The following is a 12728-nucleotide window of genomic DNA, read 5'->3' as shown; positions in this document are numbered from 1 at the left end:
CTAAGTGGTTCTAGAGAAAAAACCAGTTTGGTATATCAGAATCCATGCAGCTTTCAATTTTGTAATATATATATATATATATATATATATAATTTTTGTCTATATATTCAAGACACTGGCTAACGGAAACACACTACTGATCCTCTGGGGAAAGGGCTCTTGTCCTACCAGCTAGTACTGTGAAACTGAGCTGCTCTGGGAGAAGACTCTTGTGTTGCCAAGAGAGAAGTATGAGCCCTAATATTTGATGTATCTGTTTAATAAGAGTTCGGGATTACACTAATACTTATGAACTATCTAAGAAGCCTAAGAATTTATTTCATGTTCTTAAAGCCAAGTTTTTTAGCACAATATACTCTTTCTGCCACATCTTGAATAAAATGAAATCAGTAATTTATTTATAGTCATTTTTATTCCATTTAACTGTGATACAAAAGTCTTAAAAAGAAAGATATAAGCGGTTTCAAATTATTTAATAAAATTATTATATTACATGAAAAATTACTTGAACTACATGTTTTGGCATTATTAGTATAGTAAGTAAATATTGAAGATATACAAAGAATAAAAATTTACTATAATTTTTTTTCCCTAGATAATTCCCGAACTGTCCTATTAGAGGTTATAAACACATAAATACAACACATGACAGGAAGATGTTTCAAGAGTCAAAGCTCTGAGTGGGACCACCTACATTCTAACGTCACATAATACTCACGGAAGACTTCACAATTATTATTCCCAGTAAAACTCACAAAATAAGATGAAATCTTAATCTCATGCAAAATGCTATCTGCAGCTGCATGGACTCGGCTATCAGTTAATAAAAGAGATACTCCGTTTTACCCGAAAGAACTAGGGGTAGCCATCAACTGAAAGGCCTCCTTATCTACTGTCCTCTCACGTCACTGCTGACCTTTGTCTCAGATGCCGGGGACTCTGGTGAATTTGTTTTCTAGCACACGCTGTATTTTGATCTGCTACCTCATTTGTTCTCTGTGTGGTGGGTAAACATGCAAATGCAACTTGATCTGAGACTCGTATTCTATGTTCTAAAAATGAAATTTTGAATGAGAGTATGTTATTAGCAATCATTCAGAGACTGTATTGTTAAGAAAGCATGTTGCAAGAGTTTGTTTTTAAAAGTACCCTTTAAATTCAGGCAATGGCTGCAACGCAACACAATACTTGCACAACGTTTACATATAGGAATTCGTTGGTAATTAAATGCAGAATGTAGGCACAAGACCATGCCATATGTTTCTCAGTATTAATCATTTAGACAAGACTACCTGTGTTCAAGTACCGGGGAAGCTGCCTCCCCTCTGACAGTGTGACCTTGGAAAAGTAACTTAACTGGTTCTGAACTTTCTACTTTACATAACAGGCAGATGATGAACAAATCAGTTGGGTAAAATTAATGATTTCTAAATATGTTGTCTAAAAATCAGCGTGACTCAAGTTTCTCACAGGATCACAGACGGTGATAATGCGCTTACGTAACTCTCTTGCCGTATTAAAAAGAGCAGTCTGACCACTCTGCTGAAAACAATTATTCCACTTCTCCACAGACTAAATGTTTCCAGTGTGTTTTAGAACAAATATACAAAAATCAAAATTGCAGTATTTTGTGATCTCACAACAACCCCAAGTCTATCAACAACCACAGAGGCATATTTTGTGGGGTTTTCACAGTGTGTAGTAGAGCGAGCAATGAACAGGGCAAGAATAGCGTCTGTTCCTGCAACTGAGATATGCAAGTAGCACATATTTTATAGTATACCTGGTAGCTATGCAGGTGGACACTGTAAGGCCTTTGGATAGCATCTCTCACTGAACCAGCAGGTTGCCTTTTCAGATAGGCTTGGCTGCGGGCTGGCTTCTCTGTTCTGCCTGTCTTTGTCCCCCAGTTTCAGATTTGGATACAGGTCTTCATGCTCGTTTAACTGTGTTCTGACCCACTGAGTCACCTCCTCAACCCTCTAAGGCTTTAATTAGATCTTAGTTAAATCTTTAGCATATATATATATATATATATATATATATATTCCCTATCATTATTCATCCTTGGCAGGATTTACAGAAGCCAACAGTCACTAATAAAGATGCTAAAACCCCTCTGCATTTACTGCTCCACCTATTGAAAACTTTGAATGCAATCGTACATTGCTAAGCTACTAAACTTCAATCACAGGTTACAAGTATTACAGAAGCTATTGAAATAGATCCCACTGTAAAAATGTTTTTTATGTAAATGACTCTTATTAAACATGAATAATGATTTATAATTCGTCAGAAGCTGGGCTAAGGGTTGTTCGGGGCTTTTGATAGTTTTGTACTATTTTTTCATTTGGGGGTGTTTGGGGATTTATTTTGTTACTTTTAAATCTATTTAAGTTTCTTATGTGGACGTTTCCTTTGTTGTTGTTGTTGTTAACTCTGCTAAGATTCATGGGAAACAATGCCTGGAAGCAAAAGTTCCTCAGAGAAAATAAAAGAGTCCAATAAATAAAAACCATGATGATAATCTTTTCTCATGGCTAGACTTAGATCTCATTAGTCACCACTTAGCCATGAAGAGATATGAGATAATGGTGGGATAATTCATTCAGGACACAAATCTTCCTTAGCAGGATTCCTTATTTAATAATTAATTCTTTAAGTGTTTCTTCATCTTTCTTCTGGGGTTGCCTCTCTTTCAGGAGAATAATCTTTATAGAGAAACAATGTCATCTACCAAAAGAGGACTTTCTCTGCTTTTCTCCAATGCCTCTTTAAAAACTTTTCTGCCCTCTTTAGAAGCTGTTTGGATAGAAGGGCTTCCTCCATAGGGACAAGCTACGAGACTTGTTTTCAGTCTACGGATGATTTTAGAATATTAGATGAGCAATGATTTCTGAAAGCAAATTATCGCCTGGATGCAGTAACATGGGATAGAATGAATTACACATGTAATTTATCCATCACAGGCAGATCCTAAACACTGATTATGTCCGTATCTGTGCAGAAACTGAAGATGATAGGAAAACTCCCCAGCTTTGCGAACTTTAATTTTCTGTGTTTTATTTTGTGTAATTTCCTGACAACTATTAACTGCAGATGGTCCCTGCCTCATGGAAGAACAGCCTGGATGTAGATATGAGCAACTCTAAGTCTGTACTGCAGGCAGAGATAACTCTAACAGCATACTGGACTTCTGTGGGCCCTGAGTCAACAAGATTTGGGACCTGATAGTCAAGCCTCAAACTCACACCAACACAAAATACAACATATGCACCACTAGATAAATTCAGATAACTGTAGCATTCTATAAGCATTGAAACTGAGACCTTGGGTTAAAATAGAGTTCCATCTAAGTGGGGTCATCCAAGACAGTACCCTAAGCATTGGGTCTGGGACTTTTGAGTTTTTCTTTTGGGGACTCTCTGTTTCTGTTCCCATTTGTGGTTTCAGAGTCAGTAAGTAGTTATGGGAAAAGGTAAAGTTAAACCACTAAAGATGCCCCTCCCTTCCCGCCTTCAGTTTGCTCCCACATTGACCTTCCCATTACTGTTGAGGAGTTTCCCCTCTTGACCTCCACACCACCTGCTCCTAATACAGGTCTCCCTGTAAACTCCAACCAATCCTCCTAACCTCCACCCCATCCCCTTGTAACCCCTACTCCACCCCCCCTTGTAACCTTCACCCCACCCCCTTCTATCCATCTCCACCCCATCCCCTCCTAACCTCCACCCCATCCCTTCCTAACCCAGGTCTCCCTATAAATGGCAACTCCTCCTAGCCTTCACTTCATTCCGTCCTTACACAAGTCTCCCCATAAACAACACCATGAGAAGAGAATTTTTAACTTCTGCCTTTGCAAAGTTTGAGCAGAACATGCTTGTTATCCTCTTTAAATTATTCAATCCGTAGCCCTTCTCAGCTCCTAAATGTCTTTGTTTTTCACATCTGACCCTTAATTGTTACTATAATAAAATTGTATTTAAAATCTGTGAAAAAAAATGGAGCTTACAATGTGTCTGTGGAATCTCCTGGGTTTAATTAGTGGTTGGAGTTTTAGAGCAAAGCCCAGAACACTTAAAGTTACTTTGGTTTCTCAGAGTGGCCTGGATGATTTAACTGAGTTAAGTCAAACAATGAAGACACTGGGCCATTTTTCTTCTTATACATTGATTTTATTTTGTATGCATGTATGTATATGTACTACCTGCAAGGCTTGTAACCACGGGGTTTAGAAGAAGGCACAGAACCTTCTGGAACTGGAGTTACAGATAGTTGTGTGGGGGCTGGGAACTAACCCTGGGCTCTTTGGGAGGGCAGCATGTGTTCTTAAGCACATCTCTTCAGTCCCTCTTTCTATACACTGAGGCAGCTATCTAGCTGATATAGTGGTACTGTCTGTGAAGGTAAACCTGAACTCATTCTTCTAATTTAGAACAGACTCAACCTTTGTGTCTGAAGCCACAATCTTCCTGTTAAATAGTGGGTTCCATTCTTGATCTACTTGTTAAGTCAAAACGTAATTATGTGTGTTTATTTACTGCTGAAGGCCCAACGCCTTCAATATTCCCTGTAACACCATGTATGCTGAAGCGCTGCTGTGATTTCTTTGTTGAGGCCTCTGCACACGGATATGTAAGTTGAAAAGCAATGTTTGGTATGGCGTGACTGAGTATGGAAATTGCAATCAAACCACCAGGCATGGATCCCAGCTGACTAGTTGCCCCACATCTGACTTCTCTGTATTTCACTGTGCTTGTTTGTCAAATACTATATCAAAGAGTTGTTGTAAAGGCTATTGTCATAAAAGGAAGACAGTGATCAACGCAAAGGAATTTAGTATCTATTAACTCATTTTACTCTATGCCAAATAAATGAAAATTACATTTGCAAAGGAAGTACAAATGAAAATTATGGTAACAACAGACTCTTCTGCCATACAAAATTCACTAACATATACATTTATTTATTTATTTAATAGGAAAGTAAAAGAAGCATCTACATAAACAAAAAATAATTTCTGTGATACCAAGTTTTATTGACAACCAAAACAAAGCGCTGGCCTCTTTGGTAGAGGAGTACTTAAGTTTCCCTTTAGAAGGGTCTTCCCTTCAGTGATCACCACACTCCCATACTTGTCAAAGAGATTTCTTTGGACTCTGGGACTTTCCTGGGGGTAGTAATTTCTGTAATTCTCTCATCCTGGTGGCTGAAACTAGAACACCATTTTTCTCTTTGCACAGTACCTGAAAAATAATTTTAATTAGGGAATAGCTGAGCAACCACTATAGTTCCTAGCAATCCAAGACAAATCAGCCAATGAGAGGTCAGGAAAACCATGGTGCAGACCAAGGGACCTCTGTTAGACAGACTTTGAGTGTACCAGGTTTTACCTCTTCTGCTCTTCCCAGAAAAGGCTGGGTTCTTGGTGCTGCCCAGTCCATCTTACAGTGCTGAAATAATGCTAAATTTAGCAGACATGTGCTTCTCAGGAACTTAAGATGAAGAACCCTGAACAGTGGGAACTGCAGAAGACACTGAACAGGCGTAGACAACTGACGGAAATTCAAACTCCTGCTGATGCCAAATGCTGTGGGATGGGAGTATGAAAGCTGACTCTCACCTTTCACAGCTCAGATGCTTACATCGCATCTGCGTGTCTCTGGGACTCAGAAGGACCAGATCCACCTGGTCCTAAACTAGATGGTTTGAAAGTTGCAGAGATTTTGGAGGAAACAAAAGAAGAAAGGGTGAGGCCAAGGCCCAAAGACATTTTGAAGTTAGTCTGCCAATCAAATTATAGTATATAATGTGTTCTATAGTTTGAAAACTGTCACTAAATTCTCAAAATAAAAACTCCATAGTATAAAAAAGTTTTTTTCCCTAGTAAATATAGCATAACTCAAAATTTAAAAAAAAACCAAAAAATATTAATGTCAAATAGAGCTGATATAAATAGACATGTATTTGGTGATAACTATACAAGAAATATGTTATTTACAAAACTACAGTTATTTAGCATATTGTAAATGACTATTAAATTAATGCTGACTAGAATTAATATTATCTAGTGTTACTGCTTCAGTGAAGTTCACAGGAAATTACTGTTCTAATACACAATACATTGCACAACTAAATATTTTCAATTCACCTTTCCAGTCACTTTTACTTGAGTTTATGCATATGAATCTCTATCAGCAGTGTAATCACAGGTCATTTGTTTACCCATCTCTACTGACTCTCATGAATTCTGATCTAAGTAAAAAACACTGAAAATTATTCCCCTAAAAGCACAGAATGTGTGTCTGTTCAAGTTTTTTTTTTTTTCTTAAAGCCTCAAAATTTCCTTCCTAGGATCTTTCTGTAAGAAAATACGAATCTTTGTCTAGGTCTGTGGGAAGGCTGAGACACGGCTCAGCATGAAAGGTAATGGATTAGTGATGCCAATAGCTCGAATCCTCCACATACTCTTAGCAAGGAAAATGACAGGATCAACAACACACCCTAGGTCCCTGTGTGGCCTTGGGTCTGAGAAGCACTCCGTGTTTGGAAGCACGTGAACTGGATGCATGTTCCACTCCCACGACACTAGGTTTACCCTACAGATCACAGAGAACTTCCACAGCCCTGCTAGGAGGCTACTGAATGAATGTGAGTACTTGCAGATATCTGACATGCAGGCAAACTTTGAACCTGTTTACACTCTATGATTGGGTTAAAGCAGTTTTCCCTTGATCACTCTAACACAGTGAAAAAGATTTAATGAAGAAAAGGGAAAAGCAGTATGTTAAATTCTTACAAAAGAAAGGAAAACAGCAAGAATCTGTGCCTTAAGTAGTTTTACATCTTCCATTTTGTTTGTCTGATAGTTTAAAAAATAGTCACTCAGTTAAGATAGCTCTCTAAACCACACCAATCAAAATGCAGAGTTGGACAGGCCATTCCCCGTGGCTACATCCACAAAACAGCCCTGCACCTAAGGCTCAGGGAACATAGAAGAGGGGTTGGAAAGATTGCCAAGAGCCAGAGAGCCAGGGAGTTTGTTGTGAGACTGTGTCTCCTCATAATGTCAGGCGCTCACCCATAAAGTTTGTATCAACACGACGGCTTACGTGTATGCTAGGACAATAACAAGAGGCATGCCAAAGTGAACAGGGGAAATACCAGGAGGCCTCAACACTACACAAAGAACTACAGGCAAGTAAGGAATCTTCAGAGTAGGAGAAATACTACTCAGGGAAGAGCACAGTAATTGGTTACCCAATACCTGAAAACATACATACAAGTAACGTTATATAGATGGAGCAGGTTGTACTTTCGTGTTTAGAGGAAAAAATACAAGTGTGTGTGTGTGTGTGTGTGTGTGTGTGTGTGTGTGTGTGTGTGTGTATTTGCATGTAACAACAATTTATAAAAAAAGAGGCCATGAGTCTGGAAAAGAGCAAGAGGAGTATACTGGAAGGTTTGGAGGAAGAAAATAGAAGGGAGAAATAATATTGCTACATTATAATCTCAAAAATAAGAAAAAAAATGAATAAAAAATATATTTCTAAAGAATTTAAGGACATGAACAGGCACATGTCTACGGTTATTATTAGGACTGCTGAAGCAGCTGTAACTACTGGGCACTTTGTTACAGAAATGTTCCTGTCAGAATTAATGGTTTTGCCACACAGGCACAAGAACGTCTCAGAGTTGTGAAGTTTCTGCTTACTGGAAGAAAAGCGAAAGCCAGTAATGCTGCTTCACAAGCTGTGTCTTTCTGTGAGTCCATCTCTGAGAGCATTACTGTAGGAACAGGACCTGCTGTCAACCGCTCACGGAAGGAAACAAGCTTTAGAATACAGGATGTGAACGTCTTTTCAAACTGAACACCGCATGTGAAGCGTTGTCAGGAGGAGGGCATCAAGTGCTTAGCAGGAGTCGGTGCAAGTAGGGATATACAACATTGAAAGTATAGTGCAAAACTGAATGGACTTGCACATCTCATGCATTTCATTTTGCCAGAATTTTCAGATAAAATTGTTTGTAAGACATGATGTAATACCATGATCTGGTATCTCTAAAAGAACAGCAATGATACTCGCCATTATTATGGTGCCAATACTCTGTGGTAATAACAGGAGATACTCTGAAATTAACTTCATTACTTTGAGGGAATCTCATCAAATCAGTCCTACTGTCTAATGCAGATGTTAACACCAGAGGTTTATCTCTACGGACGACAGAGTAAACATTTCACTTTTGAGCCTATCTACATTCACCTCCACACAAACATACATTCCGTCCACTCTTCCCATAAACTCTGCACTTGAAGCTGAGTGACCAGGCTAGAGCAGCACTGCATGACTGGAAAGAGCACCTACTGCAACAGGGCATCATTCTGCCGGCAGCTTGTAGCGCTGGGACCTTCTCTTCCCATCTGTTTTTCCTCTTTGGGAGACCCATTCATAAGCCACAAAAACCTTCTTCAGAAAACAATGATGCACTTAGTCAACTGTTCTGAATATCTGCAGGGCCTCGTGCACACGGACCTGCAAGTGATAAGCCCTTCAAGCCATAGGCAGAAGTCACTTGTAGACTACCATAAATTTAAACTACACGTGCAAATAAAAATTAAATTAATGAAGCACTTATATGTTATTTAATTTATACACTTGACCTCTTACTCATCTTTAGTTTTCCTATTTACATTTGGAAAGATGTAGCACGCACATACATTCCTACTTACCACAATCCAACCGTTGTAACACATTTATTATGAAGTAGAGCTGCTTTGCCATACTACACCTAGCCTTAATCCCACCCTTCAATCTTAACATCACCACAGTGCCAATGAAACCCTATCAGCTAATTTTCTCCTCATAATCTCCAGTAATATGCCTAATGATTTCTTTAGATAAACACTTTTCTACTGTTAAACTTGGTGTGTGTGTGTGTGTGTGTGTGTGTGTGTGCGCGTGTGCGTGTATGTGTGCATGCGCGTGCACACGCACATGCTTGTGTTGTGTTGGGGGCCAGGGAATGAGGGAATTCTCTTCTTCTAACCAGAAGTCAGCTATAAACCTAAGTCACCTGGGAGCTCAGCCAAAGTCTGAAACAGCACAGCTGAAGGGTACAGCCATTTCACAGGGTCCTCTCAGAGAGTATTTGGTTTGCTTTCCTAACTTTCTAAAAATAGTAGATTACACAAGCTACCTCCATCTCATGGCTCAAGAACTCAAAAGAGGCTGGAACAGGGATTAAAAGCAATATAGAAAACAGATTTCATTAAAGAAGTCAGGCTATTACGAGTTTTACTTGTAAAACGTCTGTTTACTCTGAGACCAGGGAGATGAGGCTGGTTGCAAGCCTCAGAATGCTCCAAACTTCAGAACTTCGAGCATGAGTCACACGGATACTTAAGTGTCTTAAGATGTGTTCTGGATCTATTTTAGCCACAAACATGAACACCAGAAGACTACTAGCTAAAAGGTAGAATTCCAAACAACATATAAAGAAGAAGGGCTCTTTCAGTGACACATGAGACACAAATACTTAACTGAACATCCAAACAGAGTTGATTGATTCTTATTACTTATTTTACTAACATTTAAGGAGCTATTGTCTGGGTATAAAATTCTATTATAAATAAATTTGTGTTAATTTGTCTGTCTAATCAAATAAAAAAAAATATTTTACCAAATTTAAAAAATTTTTAAACTATAAATTTCAGCCTATTTTAGAAAACCAAAGGAAAGGGATGGACTTTGCTGTGATTACTGATATAATAAAATCATTTCACAAATAGATTTTAAAACTTAACATTCTTTTTGTTGTTGTTGCTTTTTAAAAAAGTCCTTGATGTGGCGGTTGAATCTCGTTAACCACACAGCGTGTCTGTAAGATTGCTACTTTACTCAAAGGGGAACTGTTCTCTGACCACAAATGAATAGTAACTTAAAAAAATATTTGGAGGTGGAAAAATAGAAACTGAATATTAATAGCTCACAATGTTTCCAAACCCTGTGTAGGCAGGTCTTCTGTAAAATCATTCAACATCACAGCCAAAAGTAATGTCCTTCATATTATAGCTAGGAGTTCACCAAGAATTATCTATAGGATTAAAAACTGGATTTGCTAGGAATTGGGTCATAAAGGAGTTACTTATGAACACGGCTGGTTACCGACAAGAGCAATTAGTCCTCTGCTTCATTTTATGGATCCCTGTCTCCCTGAATTCCTGATCATTGATTTAGGACTGACTTTCACAGGACTGTCTCAACGCTGTGCCTTTATCAACGTGTTTCAAGGCCAAGGCAGGGGCAGTAGTAATTGACAGCCCCTGCTTACCTGTCTCTAGGGCTCTGCTCATAGCCTGCCGTCCTGACACACCTCCTCTTAGCCTATTCTAAAGACTGAAATTTTAAAATCCTTGGCAAAAAACTAAAGTAAACCAAAGTGAGAATCCCAAAGTGAACTAAAAGCAACCGGGTGAAACGGTTAACCTCTAATTCACCCTGCTGTGGTGAAAAACAGCACTGGAATCACAGTATGCTGTGTTTTCAAAAAGATATGATGGAGCTATGAGACTTCTTTACAGATGTAGATAGGATCTTGGAAGTGTCAAAGAATTAACTGCAGGTGTTTAGTATTCAAAAGTCCATCTGATTAAACCAAGTAAGTTGAAGGTACCCCAGAACACATTTCTAGTCTTGCCCTTGCATTTCAAAATAAAAGACATGCTTGCAATCTTTTACAAGATCCATTTCAAACTCGATAAACATGCTAACATAAATCTTTTCTTCTTACCATGCACACAAAGCTAACTATGAACATTTCTGACCAAGAATATAGTAAGTAACAACTGGCAAGACTCTCATAGGAAAAGAACATATGTGTTTCCTCAGTACAAAATGAACAACACTATTTGATTCATACCTACATATAAAGACCACATTCAATAAAGTAGGTGGTTCACATAAGCTACTATAGCAACTGAAAGAAATCTTACATCTAGTCAAGTTTCCCCAAAACTGCGTGGCTTTAGCCACTAAAAATTATCTCACAGAAAAGTAAAGATGTATCCATAGAATCTGCCATTCATTTCTAATGACTTGACAAGTTTACCAGCAAAGGAAAACAACTCATATTCAATCAGTGACCGTCTTGGCCTTATTCTAACACATGAAAGTGCTGGACATGAACATTTACCATTGCTGAACAAAGATCACACTTTGTTATCATCATATTACAACTGCATAGGTACACAACACTTTCTGCTCTAGGGGGAAAAAAATCAAGGCGTCTGGAGTTCAAGGCCTGGTAAAGTTCCTTGTAAGTTTGGCCGGACTCGGTTCTATGACATCTCATTGAGTGTCCCAGCCCAACACATGAACCGGAACATGCTGCGTAACTAAAGTGTTAACAAAGCAATCCATAATCCCAAAGTTACTGTACCGTGTGCCCATGCCCCTTAATCAACCATTGCGTATCCTTAGAAGTACAGAATATTTACTCACTTTCAGTGAATCAAAGCAGGCGATTACTCGTCCATTTTCAACTTGGCAGCTTTTCGAAGGGTGTGCAAATTTACACTCCGTGTCTGGCCGTGAGCAAGTCCCTCTTTGAAACTCTCTACATACTTCCAGTGTTAGCCATTTTGTGTCCCGAATTGGTGTGACACTAACAGCCATGTTTATATTTTACAGGTAGTTAAATGGTCAATGAAACCAACAAACCCAACCCCTCTCAAAAAAAAAAAAAAAAAGAAAAAAAGAAAAATCAGTAACCAAAACAAAACAACAACAAAAAAAACAAAAACAAAAACAAAACAAGATAGGAACTGATAAAACTCAGAAGTGTGAAATGGCAATGAAAATGTCCAGAAGGCTGCTTCCCCACTCCCTGATTTCACGGCACGTGGAAAAGTGTGACTTCAATATCACTAGACCTCCACTAGAAATTCACAGCATGAAACTGTTAATTCAAAGAGGTTTTGGTTTTTAGAGGAATACCAGGACTGTGAGTAGATGGGGGCTTACAGGAGGGCCTGGAATCAGCCTTGTGCTCAGTAACCCCTTCCCAGTGCCAATTTGGAGCCCAAAATGCAAGCATGAAAACGTGGCAGACCCTCTGACACCGAATTTCCAAGCTGCTCTCAGCAAAGTTGTCTGACAGGGAATCTCCTCACAGCTGAATTTGCGATGGAGTTTGGTGGTGCAATCGGTATTGATTAGTTTGGCATAGACAGATGCAGCAGTTTAGAGCAAAATCGAGAAAATGATTTTTTTTTCCTCCTTGATTTCCTGGCAGAAGGTATCTTACTTTTTCAGCAAACTTTTCTTCTAAACTAAAGCAGCCTAGGGCAATGGCAGATACTCAGAGCTTTTCTCCTGATTAGAAGTAGAAATGGGGTGTCTGGGCTAGAGGTGGAGGGCGGATGTGCTGTCGTCACAGTCTAGCTGGCAGCAAGCAAGGCAAAAGCAGAGGCTGCTCTAGAAGCGGTTCCAAGCAGCAGAGACGTCAGGAAAGGCACTTCTTAGTACCAACCTGTAGAGAAAAGAGATAGGTTAAGATTTACTAAGTAGCATTCACTAATGTCCTATAGTACCACAACCTTGACATGTGTTACCAGACTAAGCAACTCAAAGTCAGCCTCTCTTTCTGTCTCTGCCTCTCTCTTCTCTCTCTCTCTCTCTCTCTCTCTCTCTCTCTCTCTCTCTCTCTCTCTCTCACACACACACACA

The 12728-nt window shown here is 39.0% G+C and overlaps 1 protein-coding gene across 15 annotated transcripts in view; it reads right to left on the bottom strand.

Annotated features, from left to right (window-relative positions):
* Mbnl1 (muscleblind like splicing regulator 1) overlaps positions 1-12728 on the bottom strand; it is a 144019-nt gene that overhangs the window by 103252 nt on the left and 28039 nt on the right. For 13 of the 15 annotated variants that reach the window (XM_013348528.2, XM_013348519.2, XM_026780955.1 and 10 more), the window contains exon 2: positions 11502-12531. The exons of 1 other annotated variant lie outside the window; for it this stretch is intronic. In XM_013348528.2, coding sequence (XP_013203982.1) covers positions 11502-11675 — 174 coding nt within the window. In that variant the 5' untranslated portion in view covers positions 11676-12531. The remainder of the gene's footprint in view (positions 1-11501; positions 12532-12728) is intronic. One more of the 15 variants, XM_026781061.1, reaches the window with a different exon arrangement.

The sequence above is a fragment of the Microtus ochrogaster genome, chromosome 1, assembly GCF_000317375.1.
Source record: "Microtus ochrogaster isolate Prairie Vole_2 chromosome 1, MicOch1.0, whole genome shotgun sequence".
NCBI lineage: Eukaryota > Metazoa > Chordata > Mammalia > Rodentia > Cricetidae > Microtus > Microtus ochrogaster.
Note: the sequence above shows the minus strand (reverse complement) of the source record. Positions and strands in the feature narration are given on the sequence as shown.